This window comes from Knufia obscura (genome assembly GCF_036327395.1).
Source record: "Knufia obscura strain CCFEE 5817 isolate CBS 148926 chromosome Unknown scaffold_4, whole genome shotgun sequence".
In the NCBI taxonomy this organism is placed as follows: Eukaryota; Fungi; Ascomycota; class Eurotiomycetes; order Chaetothyriales; family Trichomeriaceae; genus Knufia; species Knufia obscura.
Window position 1 is genome coordinate 1,263,842 of NW_027042690.1, and position 26,966 is coordinate 1,290,807.

The 26,966-nt window shown below is 51.6% G+C and overlaps 12 protein-coding genes across 12 annotated transcripts; 6 read left to right on the forward strand and 6 right to left on the reverse strand.

Annotated features, from left to right (window-relative positions):
* Positions 1 to 528: 528 nt before the first annotated feature.
* Positions 529 to 1,224, forward strand: URA6_1 (bifunctional uridylate/adenylate kinase; the record flags this gene model as incomplete). Its single annotated transcript, XM_064872837.1, has 1 exon — positions 529 to 1,224. The coding sequence occupies one exon, from the start codon at positions 529 to 531 to the stop codon at positions 1,222 to 1,224; it is 696 nt and encodes a 231-aa protein (XP_064731495.1).
* Positions 1,225 to 2,106: 882 nt separating this feature from the next.
* Positions 2,107 to 4,623, reverse strand: PMZ80_004413 (uncharacterized protein; the record flags this gene model as incomplete). Its single annotated transcript, XM_064872838.1, has 1 exon — positions 2,107 to 4,623. One exon carries the CDS (start codon positions 4,621 to 4,623, stop codon positions 2,107 to 2,109), a length of 2,517 nt encoding a protein of 838 aa, XP_064731496.1.
* A 975-nt stretch (positions 4,624 to 5,598) lies between these two features.
* PMZ80_004414 (uncharacterized protein) lies at positions 5,599 to 6,636 on the forward strand (the record flags this gene model as incomplete). The annotated part of the gene is made up of 1 exon (XM_064872839.1): positions 5,599 to 6,636. The coding sequence occupies one exon, from the start codon at positions 5,599 to 5,601 to the stop codon at positions 6,634 to 6,636; it is 1,038 nt and encodes a 345-aa protein (XP_064731497.1).
* Positions 6,637 to 7,534: 898 nt separating this feature from the next.
* PMZ80_004415 (uncharacterized protein) lies at positions 7,535 to 9,034 on the forward strand (the record flags this gene model as incomplete). The annotated part of the gene is made up of 1 exon (XM_064872840.1): positions 7,535 to 9,034. One exon carries the CDS (start codon positions 7,535 to 7,537, stop codon positions 9,032 to 9,034), a length of 1,500 nt encoding a protein of 499 aa, XP_064731498.1.
* Positions 9,035 to 9,120: 86 nt separating this feature from the next.
* PMZ80_004416 (uncharacterized protein) lies at positions 9,121 to 10,112 on the forward strand (the record flags this gene model as incomplete). The annotated part of the gene is made up of 2 exons (XM_064872841.1): positions 9,121 to 9,306; positions 9,465 to 10,112. The coding sequence occupies 2 exons, from the start codon at positions 9,121 to 9,123 to the stop codon at positions 10,110 to 10,112; spliced, it is 834 nt and encodes a 277-aa protein (XP_064731499.1).
* An 895-nt stretch (positions 10,113 to 11,007) lies between these two features.
* Positions 11,008 to 14,227, reverse strand: PMZ80_004417 (uncharacterized protein; the record flags this gene model as incomplete). The annotated part of the gene is made up of 4 exons (XM_064872842.1): positions 11,008 to 11,505; positions 11,559 to 12,436; positions 12,487 to 12,616; positions 12,791 to 14,227. The coding sequence occupies 4 exons, from the start codon at positions 14,225 to 14,227 to the stop codon at positions 11,008 to 11,010; spliced, it is 2,943 nt and encodes a 980-aa protein (XP_064731500.1).
* An 877-nt stretch (positions 14,228 to 15,104) lies between these two features.
* MSH4 (MutS protein msh4) lies at positions 15,105 to 17,454 on the reverse strand (the record flags this gene model as incomplete). Its single annotated transcript, XM_064872843.1, has 6 exons — positions 15,105 to 16,528; positions 16,577 to 16,664; positions 16,711 to 16,830; positions 16,877 to 17,026; positions 17,070 to 17,110; positions 17,160 to 17,454. The coding sequence occupies 6 exons, from the start codon at positions 17,452 to 17,454 to the stop codon at positions 15,105 to 15,107; spliced, it is 2,118 nt and encodes a 705-aa protein (XP_064731501.1).
* Positions 17,455 to 18,571: 1,117 nt separating this feature from the next.
* On the forward strand, positions 18,572 to 19,024 carry PMZ80_004419 (uncharacterized protein; the record flags this gene model as incomplete). The annotated part of the gene is made up of 1 exon (XM_064872844.1): positions 18,572 to 19,024. One exon carries the CDS (start codon positions 18,572 to 18,574, stop codon positions 19,022 to 19,024), a length of 453 nt encoding a protein of 150 aa, XP_064731502.1.
* Positions 19,025 to 19,473: 449 nt separating this feature from the next.
* On the forward strand, positions 19,474 to 20,343 carry PMZ80_004420 (uncharacterized protein; the record flags this gene model as incomplete). The annotated part of the gene is made up of 1 exon (XM_064872845.1): positions 19,474 to 20,343. The coding sequence occupies one exon, from the start codon at positions 19,474 to 19,476 to the stop codon at positions 20,341 to 20,343; it is 870 nt and encodes a 289-aa protein (XP_064731503.1).
* Positions 20,344 to 20,512: 169 nt separating this feature from the next.
* Positions 20,513 to 21,498, reverse strand: PMZ80_004421 (uncharacterized protein; the record flags this gene model as incomplete). The annotated part of the gene is made up of 2 exons (XM_064872846.1): positions 20,513 to 21,172; positions 21,343 to 21,498. The coding sequence occupies 2 exons, from the start codon at positions 21,496 to 21,498 to the stop codon at positions 20,513 to 20,515; spliced, it is 816 nt and encodes a 271-aa protein (XP_064731504.1).
* A 434-nt stretch (positions 21,499 to 21,932) lies between these two features.
* On the reverse strand, positions 21,933 to 23,166 carry FAP1 (FKBP12-associated protein; the record flags this gene model as incomplete). The annotated part of the gene is made up of 2 exons (XM_064872847.1): positions 21,933 to 23,049; positions 23,162 to 23,166. 2 exons carry the CDS (start codon positions 23,164 to 23,166, stop codon positions 21,933 to 21,935), a joined length of 1,122 nt encoding a protein of 373 aa, XP_064731505.1.
* Positions 23,167 to 25,725: 2,559 nt separating this feature from the next.
* PRE4 (Proteasome subunit beta type-7) lies at positions 25,726 to 26,564 on the reverse strand (the record flags this gene model as incomplete). The annotated part of the gene is made up of 2 exons (XM_064872848.1): positions 25,726 to 26,484; positions 26,535 to 26,564. 2 exons carry the CDS (start codon positions 26,562 to 26,564, stop codon positions 25,726 to 25,728), a joined length of 789 nt encoding a protein of 262 aa, XP_064731506.1.
* Positions 26,565 to 26,966: the final 402 nt, after the last annotated feature.

Here is a 26,966-nt window from a genome sequence, read left to right on the forward strand (position 1 = left end):
GGAACGAGTAGCAAACGCAGCAAACGTAGCAAATCTTTGGACAGTTCCAGAGAGCAGGCGTGCACCAGAGCATCAACCGGCTGCGCACCTGCGTCATCACGCACTAGTCTATCGCATTGTTCGTGCTATATTTCTTCACGTGGTAAAACAGTGGAAAGAGCTATCTGCAGCTGCCCTGCCCATTCTGTTCTTATCGCAAATGCATACAGTCCTTGTGAGAAGTAATCCAGTGTCTAGGATACCAGCCATAGTCAACAGAGCAACTCTTCGAAGAAGTTATTCCTCAGAAGCCCCTAAGCCTCCCTCCCCAGAGACCCCTCCCAAAGAAAGCACACACCGGCCCGGAGGACTAGGCGAACGGCTTCCTATCATCCCGTTTGCTGTCATTCTTGCCGCCACAAGTGGTTTGTACATGCTTATGGTCAAACGGAGAGCACAAGCACAGGAAGCAGCCGTCTCAACACCAACCACTTCCCGCTACCGACGAAACGCATAGTCTGTTTGCCTACCAGGTTAGCCATCTAAACAATGCCCGCCATTCCTCAGATAGACCCCACCTCAGGTGCGGCTCCTGAAGTCCAGCCGTCGATACCTCTTGCTTCTACAAACGTCACTCCAGCGTTCGACCCATCCAAGGTCACCGTGTTATTTATCCTGGGAGGTCCGGGTGCTGGCAAAGGGACACAATCAATTCATCTGGTGCAGGACTATGGCTTCAAGCATCTATCTGCAGGGGATCTATTGCGGGAAGAGCAGGACCGGGAGGGTAGCGAATATGGCCAGATGATCAAAGACTATATCAAGGACGGAAAGATCGTGCCAATGGAAGTCACGGTAACATTACTGAAAAACGCGATGCAAAGGGAGCTAGACTCGGGCAAGAAGTCTCGATTCCTGATCGATGGCTTCCCACGAAAGATGGATCAAGCCGTCTTCTTCGAGCAGAGCGTCTGTCCATCGAAATGCACAATCTTCCTCGACTGTCCAGAAGAGGTCATGCTCAAGAGACTGCTGAACAGAGGGAAGACGAGTGGCAGATCTGACGACAACGAAGAGAGCATCAAGAAGCGCTTCAGAACCTTCGTGGACACTAGCATGCCGGTTGTGGATCAGTTTGAGAAGGAGGACAAGGTCATCAAAGTGCTTGCGACGGGCAGCGAGAACGACGTGTACGAGAGACTTGTCGAGAATCTGGCCAAGAGAGACATTCATCCTGTGAAATAGAGGCTTATACGACGGAAGTCTTGGTGTCTCTTCTCTGCGCTCACATGCTACCGTTGAGGGAGATGGACGGAACAAGATGCTGTACGTGTCATACAAACGTAGCACACTGCTCACAGGACGGTCACACGGCGGAGCTGGAGGTGTTGCGAACAAGATATATAGAATTCATACACCCTTGCCGTCCAGATGTCAAGCGTTACGGACCTTGCCCAGCATCCCTCCACAAAACCTCTTATGTTATTTTTATAGAACGAGATTCGTTTCTAGCTTTGTGCCTGCAGCTGAAATTCCAGGTTGCGTGCAGTTCACAAGCAAATTAGTCGGCCAAACGCCGTCATATAGGGTCTAACGGTCTTCTCCGGGCGTGGTTTGGATAACCAAGCTCGCTGCCCTTCCAGGCGTGGAGGGGCCAGGTTGCTCAGCTACCACCGCTACTTCTGCGCAGTAATATAAGCTGATGCAGTTCCAGCTGCAACCACAACCCCCATGAACATTTCATGGCTACAGATTTGACACTCCCTGAAGTTTGGCACTGCGTCGAAAGAGAACCGTGGGTCAAGATTGTGAATTGAGGCCGTCCTGTGTTGATATACTGTATACTGCGTGCAGAAATTGAACCAAGGCGATATTTATACGAGATCTTCCAGGCAGCACCTCGAACGCATGACGGGCACAGAGCAGAATAGAACAAGCATGGTTTTGTGTCATTCGTACATCTCAATACAATCCAAGGATCTATCGACATGTACTGTATAGAAATCAGACATCTCCGTTCGACAAAAGAAAACCTTCCAAAAGAATGCTCAGGGCCGCCAATATCAAGCAAGCCAAGATGAAAGCCAGCACCAGATGTCCACCCAGCGCCCAAGACATCATGCCCTACTAATACGCAACGCCAACTACCTCCCCATCCCCCTCAGAACTCAACTCCGGCGTGATCATCCCATCCCTCACCTCCCCAACCCCACCACCACCACCACCGCCCCTCACCTCATCATAAATCTCAAAATCATCCTCCGACCCCATCCCAATCCCACTATCATACCGTCTCTTCCCCCTCTTCACACCACTATTCGCCTCCAACGCAACTCCCAGCCCCGCCCCCCGTCGTGCCTGATCATAGCTCACCAACCTGGGTACCTTCCTGTACCTCCCCCTCCCACGATTAACCTCAACACTCCCGGGTACACTCTCACTTCCACTCCCACTTCCACTCTCCTCCCCACCCTCAAAACCCTCATCGCCTTCGCCCCTCGCCACAACCCCATCCCTCTCAAACGTCTCAACCTCCGCAAACTCCGCAAACTTAACCACACTCGGCGTCCTCGACCCCGCCTCACTCCCAATCCCATACCCCTCCTCAACAACCGTAACCCCATCACTACTAATCTCCCTGTCATCATCCAACTCCATCTCCCAATTCGCAATCCGCACCTTCGCCCCATTAACATACCTCTTCCGCGCTTCATTGCCCTTCAGGACGGTCCGAACAAGCTGCTCCTGGAACGTCTCGACTGCCTCCGCGCCCTTCGCAACTTCAGATCGTACACGCTCCTCAAGTTTATTCTTTACGATCTTGAGTTTTTCGACTTCTGCGTTGGCAGATGCGAGGGCGGTGGCGAGGGATGTGATGCGGTTGTTTAGATTGCTGATCTCTGTGGTGTGTTGTTGGGACGATGTGAGATCTGAGGAATGGATAGTATTAAGTTGGGACTCGAGGTCTGCGGCATGACGCTTGGAGGTTGCAAGGGAGGTCTCGAGCTCGTTCATGCGCTGGAGACGTTGCACTGCGCTGATTTCTGCGGCGCGACGGCCGGTTGTCTCGGATGCGACGCGGGCTTCGAGTTCTTCGATTTTGCCGGCGGAGTGTGTGTTCTTGTCGTAGTCTTGTTGGAGGGTGTTGATTAGGGCTTCGAGACGGGCAATGTCGCTGCGGTACTTGTTCAGTGCATTCGAGAGGGACGTGATGTCTTTCTCTTTCTCGGAGAGATCGCGTTCGAGTTGTTGGCTGCGCATGCGCATGTGGAGTGTTTCTTCGGTTGTGGTGTCGAGTGTTGACTCGAGCTTTTTGATGCGCTCGTTGGCTTTTTCGGCTGCGATTATTGCTTTTTCGAAGTTGTTTTTTAGGTTGTGGTGTTGGTCTTTGGAGGATTTGAGCTCGTTTTCTTTTGCTCTGAGTTTGTTAGAAAGGAGTTTGGTCTTTGCGAGGATCTCGGGGAGGACGGAGGGGTTGTTGAAGCCGGTTGTTGTTTCGCCTGGGACTAGCCGTTCGAGCTCGAGACGTGCTGAGCGGAAGTGGTCTGCTATGACGGTTACCATGGCCATTGTGTCGTCTTTGTCTGTGTTGCCGAAGCCTAAGGATGTGATTTCGATGTCTAGGGCTGTGAGGGCAACCTCGGCCTCTTCTGCTCTGCTTGTTGCTTCTTTGAGACGCTTGTTGACATCCTGGTAGAAGCTTTTTGGTGTTTCTGGGATGCGGAAGGTAGAGCCATTTACTTGCGTGGGTTGCTGCTGCTGACGGACAGGAGTATCAGCGAACTGGAAGTCGAAAGAAGTGTTTACAGCTTGGTCACGGAAGGAGCCAAGAAGACTACTCTTCGCCTGTCGTGCTGCTTCAAGTTCGAGACCCATGGTGACAGCATCGGAATCTGCCACGTTCCGGCTTGGTTGTCTATGACTGCTTGGAAAGGGATCGGCGTCTTCGTCTTCGTGTATCATGATCGTATCACCTCCATCGCTACTCGGACCGTGCGTGCGAGGAACATGGTCCCACGATATGGGGTCGAGCTGAGTTGCGTTGTCGTCCTCGACAGCAGAGAAGCTTTGCCGCAGGGCTTCGAGTTCAGCTTCAACTTCATCCACACGTTGTTGAGAAGATGGGGGAGGCTGGTATGACTCCGGTGGCTGCAAGTGCTGCGCTTTGGTAGCCTCAAGCTCTGCTCGCAGTCTTTTGAGCTCACATTCCTTATCGGTCAGTTCCTTCTGCAGAGCGCTCTTCGTCTTCTTCTCTGCCTCGTAGTTGTTCATCTCCTCGCTCAAACCATTCCTCCTGATTCTCCTCTGGCATCGCTCGTCTAGAGTCTGCGTGAACGGAGTGAATTGGATGCTGCCTTCAATTGCCGGACGAGCAGGAGTCGCTGGTCGTCGTTGCTTGGTCATTGCCAAGGATGATCTTCGAAAGGCAGGAGTGAGCGAAGTGCTTGCAGCATTTGTGGGTGAGAACAAGCCAGGATCTGAGAAGCGGACTCGTTTCGATCTTTGTGTAGAAGGCGTCTTCATTTGCGTGTGGCTATCGGATGCGACCCGTGGCTTGGCTGGGGATGAAAGAACGCTGCTTCTGCGCTTTGGTCTGCGAAGAGCAATTGGCATGTCCATATCAGAGGTATTGAGAGATGCCATTTTGACGAATGTGGCTCTCAGCAATCACTTCCCTACAAGTATTGCTGCAAGAGACGTCCAACTCGTGGTGAGGCGTGATAGGCAATACTTTAGAATGGTTGCCTCAATCTTCTTCTCCTCCCTCGACACGCCTGTTGACTTTGTATCAGTTCTGTTCTTCGCAGCCGCTGAGCTTACTTCTCAAACTGCAATAAGGACGAGATTTCAAGGTCGGAAAGCCTCTTGTTGTTTATGTGGTCGCTGCACGGCCATGTTGACGTTTTTGTTATGCTTCCAAGTTAGGTTAGGCAAAACACCAACGGTATCCACATCTTAACTCACCTACACAGCACCGGCGTTTGCAATTCTGCCTGCACTTCGGAGCACGATTGGCTCTCCGGCTCTCCTTTCGAACACCCTAGGTTAGCCTCGTTGCTTGTCCTTCGTGTACGGACCCTGCATCTTGTCTCTCATGCCCCTTGTATCAACCTCGAAGCTCTTTGTCACTCTTCAGAGCTTCCATAGCTCTCTTCCCTGATGCACAGAAGCTCCGGAAATCAACAGCTGGCGGGGCCTTTATGTTGTCCAGGGCGACAGGGGAAGGCTCGTTCAGACTCTCGAAGGCTGAGCAATAGCATCGCATGCCGCTGTGAGGTGGCTAGCTCATCGCCGCTGCCTCGTCACTGTCGACATGCTGAGGGTCGATCGCGGAGCGCATGTCCATTTGTGACCGCTCCGTGATACTCAGCATGCCAGTGCAGTGATCATTGCGGCCCAGCAGAGCTGACTTTTTCTACGCACGCACGGCAGGTGCGCCTTCGTGATCATCAATCAAATGGGAGCGACGACTTTAGGAATGACGTCACGCGTTCTTGCAGCGGAATCGAGCCTTTTTCTGCGTGAGATGAACGAACATGACTACTACTAACAACTCCTGTTACCACTGACTCAACCTGACAGAAGTGTCTTCGATACGAACCGAATAATCGCGCGAAGATGGCGGACGAACCGTCGAAGGGCCCTTCGGACCACACCAAGTACCGCCTTCGAGTGACTGCCGGCCCAGCGTACGACCCATCCACCCACAAAGTGGTCAAGGTCAACAGCCCTGAAACCCTTACGTTCGAGAACGAACACATCATAATATCTCTGGCCGTCCGCCTGAAGCACTTCACTGGCTTTCCGTCTTCCTCTCCCCAGACCTCTTCATATTTCGACCATCAGCTACATAAATGGGACCAGTACTCAATAGCATTTAGTTTCGTACCTAAAGTGGACATACCTGGCACAGACTTGGTCTTCGGCAACGATTTCGACCGTCCCATTCGCGATCGGCTACCACCTGGCACAAACCAGGCCTTCAAGTTTGTCAAATGGTGGATCGATCCAGGTTTGGAGGGTGACATGTACGCAGACAAGCCATACTTATATGGTCCCGCCTTGAGCAGTTTCAACTACCTGCGCGTATGCGACAAGGTTGTTAACGACGACAAGATGGGCGACAAAGATGCTTGGAAGATACCCAACGCAACATCCTTCCATGAAGAGGTTGTGGAGGAGGGCGCAGAAGGAGATGGCCAGGAGAACAGAGCTCAAGCAAGCATTCCAGCCGATGCTGCGGCTAGAAAGAAGCACTTCCTGACAAAGGCAAACCTCGAAAAGTTCACGTTCGAAAAGGGAAGATTATACCAGTCCGATTTCGGTAATGGCTATCTGGACTTCAATGATTTTGCGTTAAAGCTGCCGGGCTTCACTGTCAACGTTATAGGATACGTCGATACAAAGACCCATGAGCTTCGGTACACTTTGAAGAACATGAAAACTGGTGAGGTATACTGCGTGGTCCTCTTTACGCTACTGTTTGGCGAAGAGCTGGAAGAAATGGTGAAGAAGGAAGGTGGTGATAACGCAGGAACTAATGAGGGTGAGCTTGCTTCGAAAGCTAAAGATCTGGAAAAGGGCGACAGCAAAGGCAACAAGAAGCAAGACGTTGCTGACGATGAGGAAGCACCCTCAGCAGACGATGTTGACTGAAGTTTTGCACGTATGAGATGAGCTTGCTACGAGGATATGAGGCACGAAGCATGAGAATGAATTCTAGAACATAGACCTAGTCGAACTCTGCGCGACACTGTTCAGGTATGACCGTACAGCACGAATTGGCGGCTTACTCCAAGAACGAGTATCTCAATCTCTCTCGTCCGCACGCACAACTCAAGCCCTCGCGGTGGTTCCTGGCATATTTGGCAGCTTCCATCTGAATTTTGCCATCTACCACGCGTCTTTCAATCGGGAGGAATAAGATCTCGAGAACCGGCAGAGGTGGTTGGCACCTCTTCTAACTTGGTCGAACACCAAAGCGTTTGGCAGCGCTCGCGAACGATCAGAGCACATGACCGACGAGGATGTTACGCCGGTGGCCCGGCAAGTTGAACCGACAGCATGCACGCCTGTCCTCAACGATTGGCTGCAAGCACTTCACAGGGCCCGCATTCACCGGCTCATCCTCGGTATTCATCTCGTCCAACCCCGCGGCGCGGCACCGAAGAGTTAAGGTGACCGACAGCCGGGAGTGATACGCATCCTCCGGAGGACAAAAAGTGTTCGTTACGACTGCCCTTCGCAAAGACTTTTCGGTATAGGGGTTTGACATGCGAGCTACGAATAGGCCTCCCCATATGGAGCTCCGTTTTTGGGTCAAGGAAGCGTCAAAGCAGTTCGGCAAGCCTCCACAAATACTCCACGGCCAATCACTTACTGAAAGTCTCTGGCATAACGTCGGCTGTTCATTAAAATGCACATACTCCAGCACCCGCTTCACCTCAGTAGCCGGCATGCACGCGGCTCAACTTCGCCTATACTTCGCCCTTTCAAGAGAAGCTCGGCAGCAGACCGTTTGATCGAGCACATATAAGGCGGGTCATCCTCAACCATGGCAGGCATCTCAGACAGATTGAAACAACTCGTTGCACACACCATGGGCTCAAACACTTCCGCCGCGCCGGACCTACCGTCTCTTGTGTCCAAGTTGACGCTTGAGAAAAAAGTCTCCCTCCTTGCTGGCAAGGATTTCTGGCAGACACATTCGGTCGACAGAGTGGGCATACCCACATTGAAGACATCAGATGGCCCAAATGGTGCGAGAGGTGGGCTCTTCAAGGGCGGTGTGACCAGTGCCTGCTTTCCTGCTTGCGTCTCCCTTGCCGCGTCATTCGATAGAAGTTTGGCACAAAGGATAGGCAAGGCACTTGCACAGGAGACAAGAACAAAAGGTGCCTCTGTTCTTCTTGGTCCGACAGTCTGCCTACATCGAGATCCTCGCGGTGGTCGGAACTTTGAGTCGTTCTCCGAGGACCCCTTTCTTGCTGGAGAGCTCTCGTCCGAGTACATCAAAGGTGTGCAGCAACAAGGGGTTGGCGCGACCATCAAGCACTATGCTGTCAATGAGTCGGAAACCAAGAGGTTCACCATTGATTGCCGCCTAAGCCAGAGAACACTGCGCGAGATTTACTTAAAACCATTTGAAATTGCCGTCAAGAAGTCAGATCCATGGGCAGTGATGACGAGCTATAACCTCATCAACGGTGTCCATGCCGACGCGAGTGAATTTTTCATCACAAAGGTACTGCGAGAGGAGTGGAAGTTTCCTGGTATGGTGATGTCGGACTGGGGTGGTACAAACTCAACAGCAGAGTCTCTGAACGCAGGTCATGACCTTGAGATGCCTGGACCTCCCAACAAGAGGACATTCGAGAAGATCTCAGCCGCAATCAAGGAGGGAAAGCTAACAGAGGAAACTCTGGACAAGAGAGTACTGAAGAACCTCGAGCTCCTCGTCAGATGCGACAAGTTTGCGCACCCGGAGGTCCCAGAAGAGAAAGCCGGCGATCTCCCAGAGCACCGAGCACTAATCAGAGAAGCCGGCGCAGAAGGCATGGTCCTCCTCAAGAACGAAAACAACATTCTGCCCATCCAACCCACAAAGCTAAAATCCATCGCAATGCTCGGTCTGGCCAAAGAATTCCTCGGCCACGGCGGCGGCTCAGCAGCCGTAAATGCCCACCACAAGATCACCGCCTACGACGCTTTCCAAGAAACCCTCGGCGACAAAGTCTCCCTCAAATACTCCGAAGGCGCACGCATCCTCCGCAACCTGAAACCTCTCAGCGAAAACGTCACCGACGACGAAGGCAAACCCGGCTTCACATGCCGCCTCTACACAGACGACTCCGACACCCCCATAGTCTCAAACCAGTCCGCCTCAGCCTTCATGTCAATCGAACGACCAACCCTAAAAAGCGTAACCCTAACAGCCACATTCAAGCCCACCACCTCAGGCTCCCACTACGTCTCCTTCGGCACAGTTGCCAACACCAAAGTCTCCATCAACGACGAGGAGATCTTCCGGCCGACGGCCCCTCAGCCGACATAATGGCCTTCCTCCTCGGCACAGCAAGCGAAGTACGTAAGCAATACACCTTCACCGCCAGCCAGTCCTACACCATCAAAATAGAAGCCATGGTCCTAAAAGGCGCAGACGAAGAAATGAGTATCCTCGCCAACCCCCTCGTCGGCTTCAACTTCGGCTTTGCCCTCCAAGACGAATTCGAAGCAGACCTGTATACACCCGCAGTCAACACCGCGAAGGACGCTGACATCGCAATCGTCTTCGTCGGGAACACCCCCACCCGGAAACCGAAGGCTGTGACCGCGACAGCATGGATCTCCCCATGAACGGCTCCCTCGATAAACTTGTGGCTGGCTGCGCAAGCGTGAACAAGAACACCATTGTCGTGAACTGCTCTGGCTCCCCCATCACAATGCCCTGGGTCAACCACGTATCAGCCATTCTCCAAGCGTAGTTCCCAGGCCAAGAGGCCGGGTATGCAATTGCAGACGTGTTGCTGGGGAAGGTCAACCCCGCCGGAAAACTGCCCGTTACCTTCCCGAAACGGATCGAGGATGCGCCCACGTACGGCAACTTCCCTTTTACGGGGAAATTGGAGGATCTCCACACCGATTACAAGGAGGATGTATTCATGGGGTACAAACACTATGACATTCATCCGGAGAAGGTTCTGTTCCCCTTCGGATTCGGGCTTTCGTATACCACGTTCACGACATCAAACATCAGCACATCAGCCTCGACACTCAAGCCCACCGATAGTTTCACCGTCTCAGCCTCAGTCAGCAACACAGGCTCAGTACCGGGCAGCGAGACGCTGCAAGTCTTCGTTGGCCCCGCAAGTGACAATACATGCGCCGTTGATCGGCCGCAGAAGGTCCTGGCGGGCTGGGCGAAGGTCAAGGATCTCGCGGCGGGGGAAAAAGAGGATGTTACCGCGGACATCAGTGTCAAGGAAGCGATGCAGTACTGGGATGAGGAGAGGTATAGGTGGGTTGTGCCGAAGGGCAAGTATATTGTCTATGTGGGCACGTCGAGCGCGGAGAAGGATGTGGTTGAGAAGATTGAGGTTGAGGTGGCGGAGGGGGGAGAGTTTGATCCTTGAGTATGTAGAGCTGTTGAAGTGCTTTGCACTTGATTTGCATGTTGTAAGTGGTGATGAGTCCACCGCAGATTGGTATTCAAAGGCATCGTTGTGCCTGTAAGATCTGCCAGCACCTCCCTGACATATCAATCGCGTTGACCACATTGTATCCTTTTACTCAGGCCCCTTGCTTCGTGAAGGGATCTCCTTGTAGTGATCCTTCGGAGTACTCAAGCTCCCCTGTGCGTCGCGATCGTAGTTCGTTCATCCGCTCCAACGCCACAACCTCCCAACATCACCGAGCCGGGGCACGACCGGAATACTGGAAGTCGGTCGGCCACGCACGCCGATAGCCGTCTCTACTTCCACCGGTCCCCTCGTGTCTCCGACCCCTCGTATTTCCCGAGTCTCTTGGTCTGCAGACCTGTTCTTTGCGATTGTCACGCCTGGTCTCGCCTAGTCTTCCTTCATCCTCGAAGTGCTTGGATAGAGCACTTGCTTTCGATATGATCTCGTCTAATGGGCAGACACTCGGCCTTGCTCGCGTAACCTGTTGTTGGCTTGTCTGAGAGCCTTGCTGTATGTTTCGCGGTCCTGTCCTCCCATTCACGATCTGAACCTTGTCCAGATGTAAGGGCGGGAAACGGGTATTCCTCTACCATGCTGTCTATTATTATGGATCCAACTCCACGGGCCTGCCGTTCTCCAATCTATGCATTGTATGAGCTCGTGACTTTTCCTAGTCTTGCCGTCCGTTTCTGTAGAACAGAGTTGAAGATGAATGTGCGCTTCGGATGTTCTGGTGACGACGAAGGCATTGGACCGGTCTATTCGGCGTTCATGTGGTCTGCGTGCTGCTTTGCATCATAGAAAGCTCTGACTCTCGGATTATCGTAAAAACGTGAACACGTTGTTTTCAGCCATGAGCAGCGTCCGATGCCTCCCGGCCCATGAGCCCCCAGATCTTGTCCATCAGCTGCGGGATCCTGAAAGGCTTAGTCACAATATCATCGACTCCAGCCTCTTTCTGCTCGTTACTCTGCTCAGCTCTCGCGTTGGCAGATATGGAGATGATTGGCAACCGGTCGTGCTGCCGTCCGGGGTAGCACGATTGCTGTAGTTGTGGCCGGCGGATGGACCCTCGGGCCTCGAGCTCGCGAATGGCTCTCGTGCACTCCAGACCTCCCATGACTGGCATTTCGATGTCCATGAGAATGACATCTACAGTCTTTACTGAAGACTCGCATGTGCTGTGTATCCGGTCAGTCCCGTCGACGGTGCTCGCTGCGTCTCCGTGCCATAGCTGTGTTGTCTTGAGGAAGTTCAGGGCCTCCAATCCATGTCCGGCGACAAAGACTGTGCATCCTAACCTCTTCAACTGCGTACTGAGCACTTTCTGGTTGACCATGTTGTCCTTTTGGAATCGTCAGTATCTCGTCGAAAGTGTCAACAGTACAGCCAACATACCTCAACAACTAACACACTGAGCTGCAAGTCGACTTGGTTCGTTTTCGATGGGATTGAGATGTTGGCACCAGTTGAACGCAGATTGACCTTGTCATGACCTTCCGCACTAAGTCCCGCGTTGAGAGATTTCATAGGCGACGTCCTCGGTGATGTGCGAGCTGGACTAGATGGTGGGGACAGCGGTGCTTCCGGCGCGGCCGTCCGTCGCGTCTGAATATAGAATGCAAACGTTGATCCCTTTCCTGCTTCTGACGCCACACCTATCTCGCCGCCTTGTAGTTCCGTCAGTTGCCTCGTGATGAACAGCCCTAATCCAGAGCCTCCATACTCGACATGTGTTTTGGGAGAAGCTTGAGAAAAACGATGAAACAGCTTTTCTTGCTCTTTCACACTCAACCCTCTCCCGGTATCTTGAAGTGAAAATTGTAAATATACAATCTCGCCGGATCCCCAATCGTTCTCCGTAAGGAAGTCGTCGGGAACCGATCGAGAAGCCGGAGCATATTGTACGTCTCCATTAGATGCTGGTGCTTCTAATGACGCCCACATTGTTAGAACTACTGTCCGTGTAGCTTCGTTTCGAGTAAACTTGATTGCGTTGCTGATGAGATTGATGAGGATCTGCTTGACGCGGGACGGGTCCATCATAAGCCAGTGGACGTCGAGGTCTTTATTGAAGTCATCTACCATTGTTGTGAACTCGATCCCGGCTTTTTGTGCATCCTTCTCGAACATTTTAGAGACATCTTGCATGACCCTGACTGGTTCGACTTTGACTGGCGTGATTGCTAAGAGGTGTGAATCCAGCTTCGATAGAGTCAGGACGTCGTCGATGATACACTTCTGATGAGCGCAGCAAGAAATAATCGTTTGTAATCCTGTATATCATGTGAGCTTCAACAGATGTGTGGCGCAGGTGGGTTCAAACCTTCCGATCCAATTCCAACTTCTTCAAGAAGCCTGTCTCTCAGCGGGGCTGGCAGGTGTTCGGTTGCTCTTGCCTGTACCAATGCCTGTATCTCGTTGATGGCGGCCAGGGCCGAATCGGCGCATTGCACCTAGTATACGTTAGTAAACATGTAACGGCCAAACCTGGGACGGAAGGGATGCTGGGTATATAGCGCTTGTATGTTTGAGCCGAAACAGACTGTGCAATATGTCTCGGATATCAAAGCATCAGGTAAGGCTTATTGCCTGGTCAAACCGTGACGGGCTGTTTAGGAAAGACGCACCATTGCACTCAAGGGATTTCTCATCTCATGGGACGTCATGTCGATAAAGTTTTCTTGTTGTCGCTTCGCCTCGAGCGCATCCTCAAGTCGAATGCGTTGAAGCGTCTCGGCGTATTTGAACTCTGAAATGTCAGTCAGCGTGCCGGTGCACCCCTGGAAGATGCCCTCGTTTGTGAACTCTGCGAAAATGCTCGCCAAAACCCAGAATTGTGCTGATCTGCCATCGGATGCGTGCCATACTCTTCTGGCGCGCATCTCGACCGTATTAACCTCTTTGTTCGCAATGGCTTGGTTGACAAGAACGTATAGCTTAGCGACATCGTCTTCAAGAAAACCTTCACCAATGTTGATGTCTTCGAAAGGTTTCTTCTTTGTAGTGGTCACTTCAAACCAGCGATCATTGCAGTAAGTCATTTTCTTGTTCGAGTCCAGGCTGAAGATGACGATGGGTGCCACGGTTGCAAATCGTATAAACCTTTCTTCAAACGTTCTGGCTCGTTCGAGCGCCTCAGCACGAGCATGCGCGATCTGCTCATTCAGTTTCTGAGTATTGATATCCGTCGTACAGCCGGATATGCTCTTCAGGTTGCCCTGGTCGTCGTACAGTGGCAGGCAGGCGGAAAGCACCCATTGAGCACCAAGTGCTTTCGCCGTTTTAGAACCCATATGCTTCCACCTCATCTCAAAGGTGGTTGGTTCACCGGTGAATAGCCGACTCCATGCGTTACCGATAATACCTGCGTCGTCAGGATGGCAAAGATCCAGAAATCTCATCTCTGTATGTGCCTGTGGAGTCATAGGATGACCGCTCAATGCATACCACGATTTGTTTGCAAAGATCAGTGTGCCCTCGAGGTCATATTCGAAAAAACCGACATCTAGCATGTCTACCGATCGATGCAAGCCATCCAGAGCTGTAGGAGCACTACCCAGGCTCACTAAGCCGCTAGGCAGGGCGACAGTCAGAGTATCGCCGACTTTCTGCTTGTTGGAAGAGTCTGTGCTGGATGTCGGCGTTGTAGAGACTGGGACCGCTCGACTTGATTGGACTTCAGTCGCAGAGGTGATATGTGACGGTACACAAGCCCTACTACGCTCACCGCCAGTGCGAGCAGCTGCGACATTGACGACCTTGTACCTCTTTTCGAGTATGAAGAAGGTCCACGATAGATCACCAAGAAGATATTCGGTCGATTTTGGAGCTGGTGAGTTGAGCCAATCAATGAAATCTGGTTCGAGTATCTGCCCGCTGATGATGAATCGTAGTAAGACGCCATACTGATCTGTGAATGCATCGTTGGCAAATTCCAGCTGAACACCCCTAGCGTATTTGGTATCCGACACGTCAATGATGATGGTCGGTCTCGAGTCGCTCAAGAAGACATCGCTGAGCTTGCAATGGGCTTCTTTGAACGTTCCTGAAGGTTTAAGTGCCATTTCTGTCGCACGACCTTGTGCTTTAAGGAAAAGCCGGGATCGACGCTCCCATTACTTAAGCATGACATTGTTGTATACTGAATTTTGTACCGTCATGTCTAAGATTGTCCTTGCGAAGGGCTCGAGGAGGCAAGATGCCGAAGGATGAAGGAAGGCGCAAACCAAGCCGCAACCACTCGGAAGGTGTGAGAAGGGTGTGAAGATTTTCGATGCAGGAGTACCAAGGCTCTGGTAAACTTTGAGGTTAGGAATTGCACTCTCGATACGTAGCAGTGCCGCCACGATGTTGAGCCACATGGACCCAACCCGCTGTTCTCTGGTGTTCTAGCCCGTCCAAGCCCACCGGATATGAGCTCCGTAATATTAGCTCGTGCCAGCACTTTCGTATGTGGCGTTCTCATCTAGCTTCAAATAAGGATCGAGAGAGTCAGAATCTTGCGTACATAACAGCTCATCAGAAAACGCGACCAAAGATCTGGCATAGCAAATAGTCAATGAATGTGGTCATGTTTGTGATCGAGTAACACCGAGCGTTGCGATGACAGGCGTCGAAGCACCTGGAGTTCTAGATTATCAAGTGCTGAGATAGCCGAAATCGGGGCTAATACGGAACCCTGCATTCACATCCAGAGGCAAAAGTTACAAATTGGGCGTCAGTGTGCTACAGAAATAGAATTGTCCACCAGAACCATCGGTCTAACAACTATCACCTAGCAAACACATTCGAGCCAGCACCTTGTATTCTTATATAGAAGTGCGTCTCTCTACTGACCTTCAGATGTCACACTTGTTCCATCTTCAATGCAGATGGGATCATCGAGCTTATTGCCAGCCCTGATAAACGGCGGCAAGCCAGGGAACTTCCTCTCTTCGGTCTTCACAGTGAGCGGCATAGATCTGGACAAGGTGTTTTCGTGTTGGACAGAGGCATGCCATGTGGTTTCCCGTCTTTCAGAGCACCACCTTCGCTCCCAACTTGGTCAGAACTCACATTATCACTTTCAAGCTCAGGCGTGCCCTCTTGAACTTCAGCTTCCCCAGCTTGCTGACCTGAAGGGTTCTCGCTTGTAGACAGCTCCGCGTCAATTGCTGCCATCCTTACAAGGAATTCTCGCTGCAGCCTCTGCATTCTGGTCAAAAGCTCATCGCTCTCAAGCGCGCCTTCTTTTGCTTGTGTTATTGTTTCCCGCATATGCACTGCTAGCTTTCTTCTCTTAGCCATCGCGATCGGCCCGAGATTGCCCTGCTTCGTGTTGTTTCGAGTGTTCAGGTCCTTCGAGACGCCAACAGCTATCTCCATCATCTCCTCCGGTAAGTCGACAAGCTGAGCGAGCGTCAGGCCATAGAATTTCTGCTCTTCCCTACCCTCGGACACTTTGTAGCGCATCCTCATCCTGCTGAAATCAGGGTCGATATCGACGCCCATGTGCATATTGTAGACACCAAGTCGCTCAGCGAGGATCCTTGGCAAATCGCGAAAGTGCGTAACGAACCAAACATACGCTTTGCTCTGGATCAGCGCCTCCGAGATGGCGATAGCAATAGCCAAACCGTCTGTTGTGCTCGTGCCTCGACCGAGCTCGTCTACAATCACAAGTGATCGTGCCTCAATGTTGCGAAGGATAAATGCCATTTCGCGCATCTCAGATGCGAAAGTCGAGACATTAGCCTCCATGCAGTCGTCTGTAGCCACACGGGCGAATATCTGCGATGTGATGGGAAAGGATGCATACTCGGCTGGGACGAAGCTGCCGACTTGCGCCATGATGGTTGCGAGAGCAATACTGCGGATGTAGGTTGATTTGCCAGACATGTTGCAGCCAGTAATGATTTGGAAGCGTTTGTGCTGCTGGGTTGCATATACATCATTAGGTACATATTCCTCCTTCTGTATCTTCTCGCGGATCGGATGTCTTCCTGACTTGATGGCTAAAGTTTCGCTTGAGATATCGGGTCGCACGTACGACTGAGCCGTAACAAGGCAGGCGAAAGATGTGAGGAGGTCGAGCAAAGCTAAGCCTTCACTGATCTTGAAGAGTGGATGAATCTTGGTCCGTACTGCGGTAATGAGTTCTTGGATACTGCTATCACTCATTGCGATACTTTCGTTGTGCGCATCTTTGATCTTTTGATTGTATTTGATCAAGTCTAGCGTCTGGCATTCGATTACCTTGCCTTTGCGGACAACGTTGACGAAGATATCCGGTGGAGTGGCAGCCAACTCAAGCTCGTTTGCTTTGATTTTGATGTAGAATTGCCGAGCAGTATCGTACTTCAGGTCGAGGGGTATTTCGTGCTGTGCTGAAATCTTAGCAGATTGTACACCACGCGAGGACGAACCGCACTCACCTTGTAACTGGTCTACCAACTCTCTCGCATCGCCAATGAACTCGTTGTACGATTGACGTGCGACATCTAGAAAGCCGTTCGTCCCGGCCTGCCCTCATCAGCTGAGCAACTCTTTCTGTGCTCCGTGTACGTACCCTGATTGCGAAAACGCGATGATTCCTCAGATCAGTCTGGTTCTGCGAGTACGTCACATCCGGGCTAAGTGCATAGTAGATCAGTTCCTGTACTTCGGCATAGTTTTCGGGACTACATAGCTATCCTGTATCAGCATCGGCGATTGCAGCTGGCTTGTATTCGTACTTCTCTGATCTTCAACAGTTCATCGCTTGACACTCCTGTCAGGCATTGCCAGATGGGTTTGATAGAATCGACGAAGGACTTGAGCATAAGGACATTGTTGACAGATTGTTCCATATATTGGAAATCGATGTTCTTTGGTAGCAGAACTAACTTCCACAAGTCAGCTTATCCATCACATCGTATTACCGCATACATTGGCAAGTGCTTTGTCTGTATCCACACATTGCTTTAGCTCTATGTCCACATTAGAACATGACATAGGCTCTTCTGACGGTGCGCTCACCCTCTCTGATGCCGAAGAAAAGTTCTTCTTTGGTGCTAAGCTCATTGACTGCCGCCCATCGCTGTTCAATTTTGGTTCTATCTGTTGATGGCTGTAGGACGTTGTTCTTCAGTAGTCGAGCACCCATTTTGGTGCCTGTTTCATTGAGTAGACCGAAAAGACAGTGCTTTGATTTAGCATTCTGTAGATTTTGTACAAGCTCAAGGTTGGCAATCGTGGAGAGGTCGATCATCATGGCCCCTTCCGACGACTCGAATTTGATACGCAAGGACTGCGCCGCGAAAATCTGGTGCATCCCTAGATCAATGAACCGAAGCACCTGACCACGTTAGCGACTCTCAGAAGCTCACCTTGTTCGAACAAACAGCAGCAAAACAGCAAACAGCAAAATAACTCCCAGCCAGTGATAGCTTCAAGGCCTCCAAATCATCTGGCAAAGCTAGTTGTCGAAGGTACTCATGGCCAGTAGTTTCTGACCAGTATCTTCGGTCGATTTGCGTCATCAATACATTGTTCTTCTCAACTTCTAGATTCTCCCGTACAATCGATAACAACTTCGAGTCAGTAGCGGTACATGCATAGATGATTTCAGTAGGACTAAAGACTTTGAGTTTGTGACATGTTCGAGCAAATGTTTGAGTATCGGTAAATTGACATAGAACAGCTTCGCAAGTAGATAGATTTACAAAAGCGAGGCCGACACTTGGCGAGATGCCACGGGATTCAGAGATTGCACAAAGGATGTCGTTGCCGAAGTATCCATAGCCCGTGGATGTGGCAGCAGTTTTTGGTCTTGATCTTCCTGTAAACGGGCGAGACCTCGATGTCGTGCCAGTCTTAGTTCGAGCATGTGATCTAGACATTATGGATCGTAGATGACGTCGACTGTGTTCATGTCTGACTGTATTATACGTTCTAGGAGGAACAAACGGAAGCTGATGGCCAGATAGGAAGCAGAACAGAACGATGAGAAGCTCTGAGCGAAGGATCAAGGTGACCTGGATGAATTTGGCAGGTTAAGCGACGGGGTCACGTGACTGCTAACTGCGTTGCGACTAGCTCGGCTACTCGTTCCTTATCACGCTTGTGTCCATATCCTGTCAATGCCACATTTAGGCGAACCGTAGTCATGTTCCGTTCTCACAAGACAGCGGCGACTCACGACAAACAGAACCGTTCAGGCGCCTCGGCCTTGATCGGCTCTCGCTTCTGCAGGTGAATAATGCCACGTATGAACGGTGCCCACTACGTATGCAACACTAACCTCAAACTAATTCCTAGCCGCCAGCGTAGTGCTTCGTGATACTCCGACCGACTTCTGAGAGCGATATAAGATGCCTCTCCCTCCCTTGAACCATGTCCTCCCATACAAGTATCAGTCTTACCGAACTTAGGGCCAAGAACTACCAACCATGGCTACAATCAACCCAGATCTTACCACTAGAGAAGCTCTCAGAGCATGGCTCAGCGAAGTCCACGGACCCAACGGCACCGCCTCCCTCGATGCTAAGCGCGTCGTAGATGATACCTTCACAGACGACATCGAGATCCGTTACGGGAACAACCCACCCATCACAGGGAAGCCTACAGCTTCAGCCATGTTCGAGATGCAGTATGGCGCTCTAGATGGCTTGACGCACGAGATTCCAGACTTCGACTTCATTGCTCCAGACAAGCTGTATCAGCCCGCTCTTACACGTTGGTTAGTCAAGGGAGACGACCCCGAGAAGGACTGGTACACGGTACAGGCTATGTCGACATTCTGGTTGAGAGAGGAGAACTCAAAGCTCAAGGTCAGGAAGGCTGAGATTGTGATAGACGTGAATGCTGTGACGGAGAGGATGAAGGCGAAAGGCTTGATATAATGAAAGCACTTCTTAGCTGAAGGGCAGGCACGGTGACTAAAGCAGCTGTCCGACTAGATGAAACGCCCTTCAATACGGCTGAGGCAGTTGATACCGATGAATGTACTGAGATGATACTAGGAAGCAACAGGCATCTCTGCGCTCTATTCAATATACACCTCGCTCTGCAGTAGATCATTGCAAGTGGGATACAACTTGTCATATTGCGAATGTAGTGGAGGGAAGGACGATTCGTCTCGGCTACTTGTGTGATAGGGTATACTCGATCAAATGCCGCCTCGAGGCGGAAGCTGACTACGGGAGCCCATACAAAGCGCACTTCATGATTTGTGACCAGCCGTAATCTTCCTCCTGTGACTCAGGCGGCCCCAACTGCATGCTCTCAAAGACTGTACTCATCGTCTTGAAAGTAAGTGCGCCGGTCGTGCTATGCAAACACAAACAGTAATATGAGCATTCCCTCCGCTCCAATAGCCTTGGAGTCTGGCACCTCGATCTTTACCAGCGACAATTACGCGTTCACTCCTTACGAGTACACCCTAAGCAGCACATCTTCCTCAGCCTCCCCAGCCTGGACAGGCGACGATACCTATCCAGTGTTCCCCAACGCCAACTACATTTCCCGATTCTATCACACGCCGGACTACGAAGCAGGCTTGACGATACTTGACCAAGAGCTCAACAACTACTGCTACCTACCCTACAACTCCGCAATCCACACCTACGACAAGCGGCAGGCCTCCAGTACTTCCACCTCGACCTCTACTCCCACACCCCGCCCAACCTACTTAATCGACGAAGCCCCCTGCAAACGCCAGTCAAGCATAAATGCAAACTGCTATTTCCAAAATACAAACCGCACTTTCGCAGGTCTCATCCCATACTCAGACCCACAATTAGAGACAGCCCTTACAGACCAACAAACATGCTATTGCAGAACCTATCCCTTTCTCGATTCCGTACTAGGCTGTCAAGCATGCTTCGAGCAGCACGGTGGAATAGAAGGACACCACTGGTTCCCCTCTGAATATGTCAGCGCAGTGAGCAGGACTTATTGCGCCGCGCCGAGCCTAACCACTGATTTCTATGGATTTGTGAGAGATTGGGCGAGTACGCAGACAGAGGTACAGGTCGGAAGTACCACCGCCAGTAATGTGTTGGGGACTGAGACGAGTATGGAGGCATATTACACGTATAATATAACCATACCGAGCTCTAGTACATCCACCAAAAACTCAATAGGAGGCATCAGTGCGAACCTGGCATGGACAGCATGTGCCTTGCTAGCATTTCATCTACTTTCCAATACAGTGATATGACACAGCTACCATACTCCAGCTACCACGAAAAGCTCGCCTCCCCTACCTCACAGCATCAGCAGTTCACTAACCATTACATTACTCATACATCCCACCATCACACCCAAAAATAAACCTAATCCGCTCGCGGCCGTCCAAACCACAAAACAACAACTTCCGCCCACCCATCCTACAACAACGCCCTCAATCCCCTCCCACTCCTCCCCAAATCCCCCCTCTCATCCAACCCCAAAAACCTCACAACCTGTCCCAAATGATCAAACCCCCAAAACCCCTCCTTCTCCCCCTTCGAGTTTTCGCACTCAAACCACGGCATCCCAAACGCCCCCCTCTCAAACGCCAGATTCGTATTCCCCACCAACCTATCCTTCACATCCTTCTCGCCCGTCCTCTTCACGATTTCCCTCGCGCGATCCTCATCAATCCCATCTACACTGCCCAACAACGCAGTCAACACCTCCGGACTCTTAACATCGAACTCCCCACCCTCACCTCTCCCCTTCGCGTTCTTCAGAACAGGGGACTGTGGACACCACAGCGCAGCCCAAAAAACATCCACGACTCTCTCGTACACCCCCCTCTCAAGATTGTCCTCCATCCCCAACGCAGTAAGAACCCTCATAGCACCAACCGTACTAACCGGAAAACCCGGCGGCGCACCATCGCGAATCGGGATAGCGAATGTCTCGGCCCACCGCTCTCGCTCGCGGTTAATCCACTCCTTTTTGTTCTTGATTAGGATTGGGGCGAGGTTGCCGCATTGTTTGTGGAGGCCGCCGAGGAGGATGGGGAGCGGTGTTATTTGGACGTTTTTGAATGTGGGGGAGTTCTAATTAGTACCGTCAGCACGTGTGTGCGATCGGCAAACGTGCACACACTGCCTCATTCTGAGTCATATCGCTAGGGTTGGGAGGCAGGGATGCTGTGCTGTACTGTGCTGTATCACACTGCAGAATGACTGAAGGGGGTTCCACAGACAGGACTAAGTAACTAACTCACCCTCAACATCCACCAAGCCAAATACCCAAACGGACTAACAATATCGATGTAGAAAGTGATCTTCGCTTGTCCCTGCCCTTGCGTTCGACCGCTTCCGGCGTCATCGTCTTGGATTTTGGCGACTGCGTCGTCGAGGTAGGATGCTCCGCCGGACATCGTGCTTGGGTTGTTGGCTGGCTGACTTGCTCTGTTGGAGCGGCAGTGTACTGTGGGAGCGTGGTATTAGGGCGCTGCGCGAGAAAACTACAGGTAATGAGGTGTTATGCAAAGTGTCTGTCTATGAAATATACTACGGATGGAATCACGTCGTCAGCGCCTGATCGAGCGTATATGAAGCTCACTATAAGTGAGGTCACGTTCAGCCGAGGTTCAAATGCATGACGAATTGGATACGATGTTGAAAGTCTATTTAGGCGTGGTGGACTGTCACAGTCAGGCAAATAGGGTACTGTACAATCCACCAGATGATTTGGAAACAACAGCGAAAACGATCGGAGGTAAGCTAAACGTGCTTTGATAAGTAGTCTAGCTCGATATGCTCACACGCCTGCTGCGTTGTATCTAGCCGTCCCCCACCTGAGCAAGTTGCTTCAGATACCATCAGCAGCAACTTCGGGCAACTGCGGGCTTGTCTGTCCAGATCTCGCTTTCTCCTCCTCCTCTCTATCAACCTCAGCACTCCAATCCTCAACGACCTCCTGCTTCAACAACTCCTTCCGCCTCTTCTCCATAGCCTTCTCTTCTTCCTTCTTCTTCTTTGCTTCGGCAAGCTTGCTCCCTAGAACAGTGAAGCTCGATCTCTGACCAACCGGCGCAATAGTCGGTGCAGCCATGGCGGCTGATCTCTTAGCTGCGACTTGTGACCAGCCTCCTGCTGCAGTGCTTGATGTGGTAGTTTGTCCTGCTTCATGAAGAACCCTTGGCTCAGCATGTGTGGAGGTGACATCGTACTCACATAGGATGGCCGATGACGCCAAACCTTCGCGAGAAACAGCAGCTGATATTATCGGCTGTAGTGTCTCTAGAAGAGTCTGCGTCTGTTCCTGTCCATTCCACTCGTTTCGCGGAAGTAGTGCTATACCATCAATGGAAGAGAGGAAGACGATGTCGAAGTCGTTTGTTGGCGCGACCGAACGAATGATGGGTCTGAGCTCATCTTCCGTCAATGCGAAACGTGGCTTCTTGAGCAAGAGACCGTTGTATTCCGGCAGCTTGACTTCGTTGGCCCGTGACTCTGGAGTCGAAGGGCGAGCGACAGGTGTAGCGACGCTGAGCTGCGCACGCTTGATCCTAGCAGCTTGCGCTAGCGTCTTCATGGGTGCCGCCACAAACTTGGGTGTCTTGAAGAGTACAATATGGCGGTGAGGTTCGGGATCCACGCTCTCGCCGTCGAAGCCAAAATCTTCGGCGAGGCTATGGATGAACGCTCGTTGTCGATTTCTCATGGGCCTGAAGCGGTATCGCTTTTCGTCCTCGTCAGCTGCGAAGATACGCAGAATCTCTTCTTGTTCGTGACACCAGGCGACGTTATCGACGTACATTTTCAGCGTCGTAGTCGAGTATGGGATATGATCATCGATGTGGTCGTCTGCAATGTTCAAGGCAACCGCCAACTTTCTGTTCCTCTCCAGCCTAGAACATTCATCATCGCACTTCAGCGAGTTCTGTCGACCAGGAGGATCTGGTACGCCAGCTCGGACATTGCATCTGACTTCCTCTTTCTTGCGTTGACAATCACAGGTAATGATGATCTTGAACGGACATGCCTTCTCCTCTTTGCACGTCGAAGGTGCATGACATGGCTGTTCGCAAGGATGACCGCATGTCTTCTTCGGCTTGCCGCATTCTTGCTGACAGTGTACGTGTGCATCTTCACATTCTCCTGGTCGGTGACAGGTCTTTCTGCATGCGTGACTACCGCATTTGAGACAGTTTCCACAAACCAAGCCGCAGAGCACATCGGCTCGCCAGCATGGCTGGTTTTTGAGTGTCTTCTTTCCACACAGACAGGGCTTCTCCGTCAAGAAGGGACATTTCGGGCACTCTTCTTCTTCGGTGTGGCAGTTGTGTGCGACTTGAGGATGACCACAAGACTTCTGACGTTGACAAGGAAAGTTGCAGGTCGGAGGTCGAGTACCGCATGGTAATGGTGCTTGCAGGACTGTTCGACCACAGTCGCAAGCGATGTCGTCAAAAATAGCTTCTTTGCAGGAACCACAAGGGCCTTTATGACAAAGGTCGGTGCAGTTGTGGTTGCCGCATTTTAGAGGTCGATCGCAAGGGCGTGTGCAAATGTGCTCGGCCTCGAAATCTTCCCTTCGGACAGGTGCAGCGTCGAACAGGGATTGCTTCTTACTGCGCTTTGCAGCCAGGCGCTGTGCAGCAAGAGACTCACCCGGACAGCATCGCTCACCACATTCATGTCGACCACAGTTTAGTGTGTGACGGCATGTCCGCATGCACCAGGGCGGCTCCGGTTCACCATAACCACCAAAGCATGTCGTCTCGAAGGTATTGCGCCCGCATCTACATTTGATGGGTATCTTCCGCAGACAAGGTGGGCATTCCCCAGTGTGACAGCTCTTTGAGCATGGATGACCACATCCTAGCTTCTTCCCGCAAGGTTTCGAGCAAGCTGGTATAGGATCAGTGCAAGCAGTCCGCTCGGTGGTTGACAATTCGGCAAGGCTCGTCTTGCCACAGGGACAATGTGTCACAACATCGGGCGACTTCGGGCAATGCGGTGTCTCTTCTTGCTGAGGATGGCAATTCTGCTGACAGGCGTGCTTGCCGCAATCCATAGCTCGATCACAAGTCTGGCCACAGTCAAAGACGCCAAGCCAGTCGTAGCTCTCCTTCTCGTCTGCTTGTTCATTACAAGGTATAGTCTTCTCGACCTTCCCGCAGTAGCACTTGGCAGGCACCTGCACTGTACAAGCGCCGCAGACGCCTTCATGGCAAGGTCTTTGGCAAGTATGCTCACCGCAGGGCATGATGTCGCCGCAAACCTCGCCACAACTCCATCCTGCTTCGTAATCTGTTTCCAGACATCTCCGTGTCGAGCTTTGTTTCCCGCAGAAGCAGCTCTGAACAGGACCTATGCTTGTACACGGCGGACACGGACCAGCATGACAGAGCTGATCACACGGATGAGGGCACGCTTTCGGGAATTTGCGATCTCTTCCGCAGGTCTGGCCACATGAGTGAGGTGGCAGACCTGTTATGACTTTCGGGTCCAACTCTTTCTCACACCAACATGTATAGGCAGATGGGTAAACCTCTTTGGGCAAATTGCAGCCAGGGCAACGCCATTGCTTGCCAATGTTGTCGTCTCCATTCTCTTCTCCTCGAGGTCTATGGACTGCGGAACCCTCGTTCTTTGACCATTTCTTTATGCAGCCAATATGGAAGACTGTCCAGCAGGTGCCACACGACCATATTTTCGACTTTCGGCCGACCTCGTTTGAGCAGATTGCGCATTCGTATATGTTATGGGAGATATCTTCATGGAGTCGAGTGGCGAGGTCAGGGGTTGTGGAACGTGATATCTGACGTGTGAGTGTCTGGCTCGATTTCGTTGTGTTGCGGGCGGGGGTGGTTGAGGTGGACTGCGGCGCTCGTGTTGCTGCTCTGGAGGGTGTCGGCGCCACTGACGAAGGTATAAATGCTGCGGCTTGTGCGCTGAGACCAGATGAAACGTCAGGCTGGGTAAGCTGGCCCCCAAATCTCCTACCAGTCGTCCTGCTGGCGACTTGAGGCTGTTGTACTTGTTGCAGTGGCGTTTGCGTGCTTGAATGATCGGTCGATCTGTCGTTGACCCTGCCCCGGCCCCTTCCGCCTCTGCCTCTTCGCTGTCTGTTGCCTCGCTGAGGTTGTGCTGGTTGTGGTTGTTGTGCAACTGGTGTGCTGACTATGGCGTCGGCCATGACTCAAACAATCGCTTCGCGGAATATGCTAATTTGCACCGACTGAAGGACGAGAGAATAGTAAAGAAATTGGGAGCTTCAAAAAACTATCTCCCTTGAACAGTTAGAGAAAGAACAACAAACAAAATGCGTAGTATTGCGTATAGCAGTGTATCAATAATTAGTGACAGCAGGAGGGAAGGCAAACAAAAAGAGCATGCGGAAGGAGCAACTGATCTCATACTTTCGGCCGGAATTTAGGAAGACCCTTGATCTTCGGCAGGTTTCCATCCTTGTCTCTGAGGCATCAATTTTTCGCCGCAGGGAGAGCAGTCTCTGTTCACATCCCTAGGGGGCTTGACCACAGGAAACTATCATGTGCCTATTTTGGCCATAGTCATTATTCAGATGCTACCGCAGACCATTCATACCGTGCCTAGCAACGCCGAAAACCAACACCAGAGCAATGAAGCCTGCTCTAGTTCACCTGGGTACCATAGCCTCGAATCTGATCAGCAAAAGCCCAGCTCTGGTTCTCCAGCTTCACATCTTCGTTGAGATCAACACCGTCCTTGGTGATGACTGCAATGCTGTACTTGTCCATACTCCGAGCATCTCTGTAGAACAGGACCTTCATGCATGCCTTGACCGCCTCAACCGCCTGTTCCTTGGTGACATTTGGCACGCTCTCCTCTTCGTCGGGCATAAGTCTTCTCAGAAGTGGTTGAGCCAAATGTGCGCCGAATCCTGTAGCGAGTGTAGGACTTGAAAAAGTGGTGCCGAGTAGATCTGCGCTTGCCAGGAATGGTTTGTCGTCTTCGTCGAAACCCGCCACCAGCATCATGTTCCATAGCGGGTTGAAATCGCTCCGTCTCTTGTACATGACCTTCGCTAGGTATGTGTGTAGGTTCTTTGCATTGAGGACGTGCTCTGTAGAGGAGAGATAGTTCTCTCTTATGTCGAGGGATTGTAGTAGTCGGTCGAGGTACTGCATATCTGATACATCGCCGCCGAAGCCAATGACACTATTCGGTGGGAACGTCCTTATTCTCTTGACGTCTGTGAATCGGGCGAGGGAGCCGTATGAGGCCAGATTGTCGGCCGCTACTACCACTCCATCCTTGAACTTGACGCCTAGCACTGATGTACCTGTTACTGCCGGCGATTGTGTATGTGTCTTGGGCATCGACGATTGCATGTACGAATGGTCGTACGGTCCGTACACATCATCTCGAGGCTGATAGTGCTGTCAGTACCTTCTCGTGAACAGGTATGGGAACAACTCACTCTGCCCCAAGCTTGCGGATGGTGGTTCATTGTGCCGGTTGATCTGGGAGTTGTATGTCTGGAGCCGGATCTTTATCGCTTGTTGCAGCGGGAAAATGTGGGAAACAGAACTTGCGCTTCAACTTGGGTCTTGCTTGCTAGCTGGAAATGATTGAAACAGTGTATTTGTGCTGCATACTGACTAGAGTATTGAGGCAGTCGCGTCACTCGTGCTTGCCTGCCGCCGATGAGGCTCCGCAAGATGTATTGCCTGAGGCAGCAACTCCATGAACAAACACTGTATCGGATCGCAGGTCAATGGATCCTTTGGCCTGGTCTAATGCTGATCTACATGCTACGTACCACAGCATGGTTGTAGCCTACCCAAGTCTGACTCGAGATGAATTCTTTCAAGCTGGCGAGGAGCTGACACGACTCTGCGAAGAAAAGTTG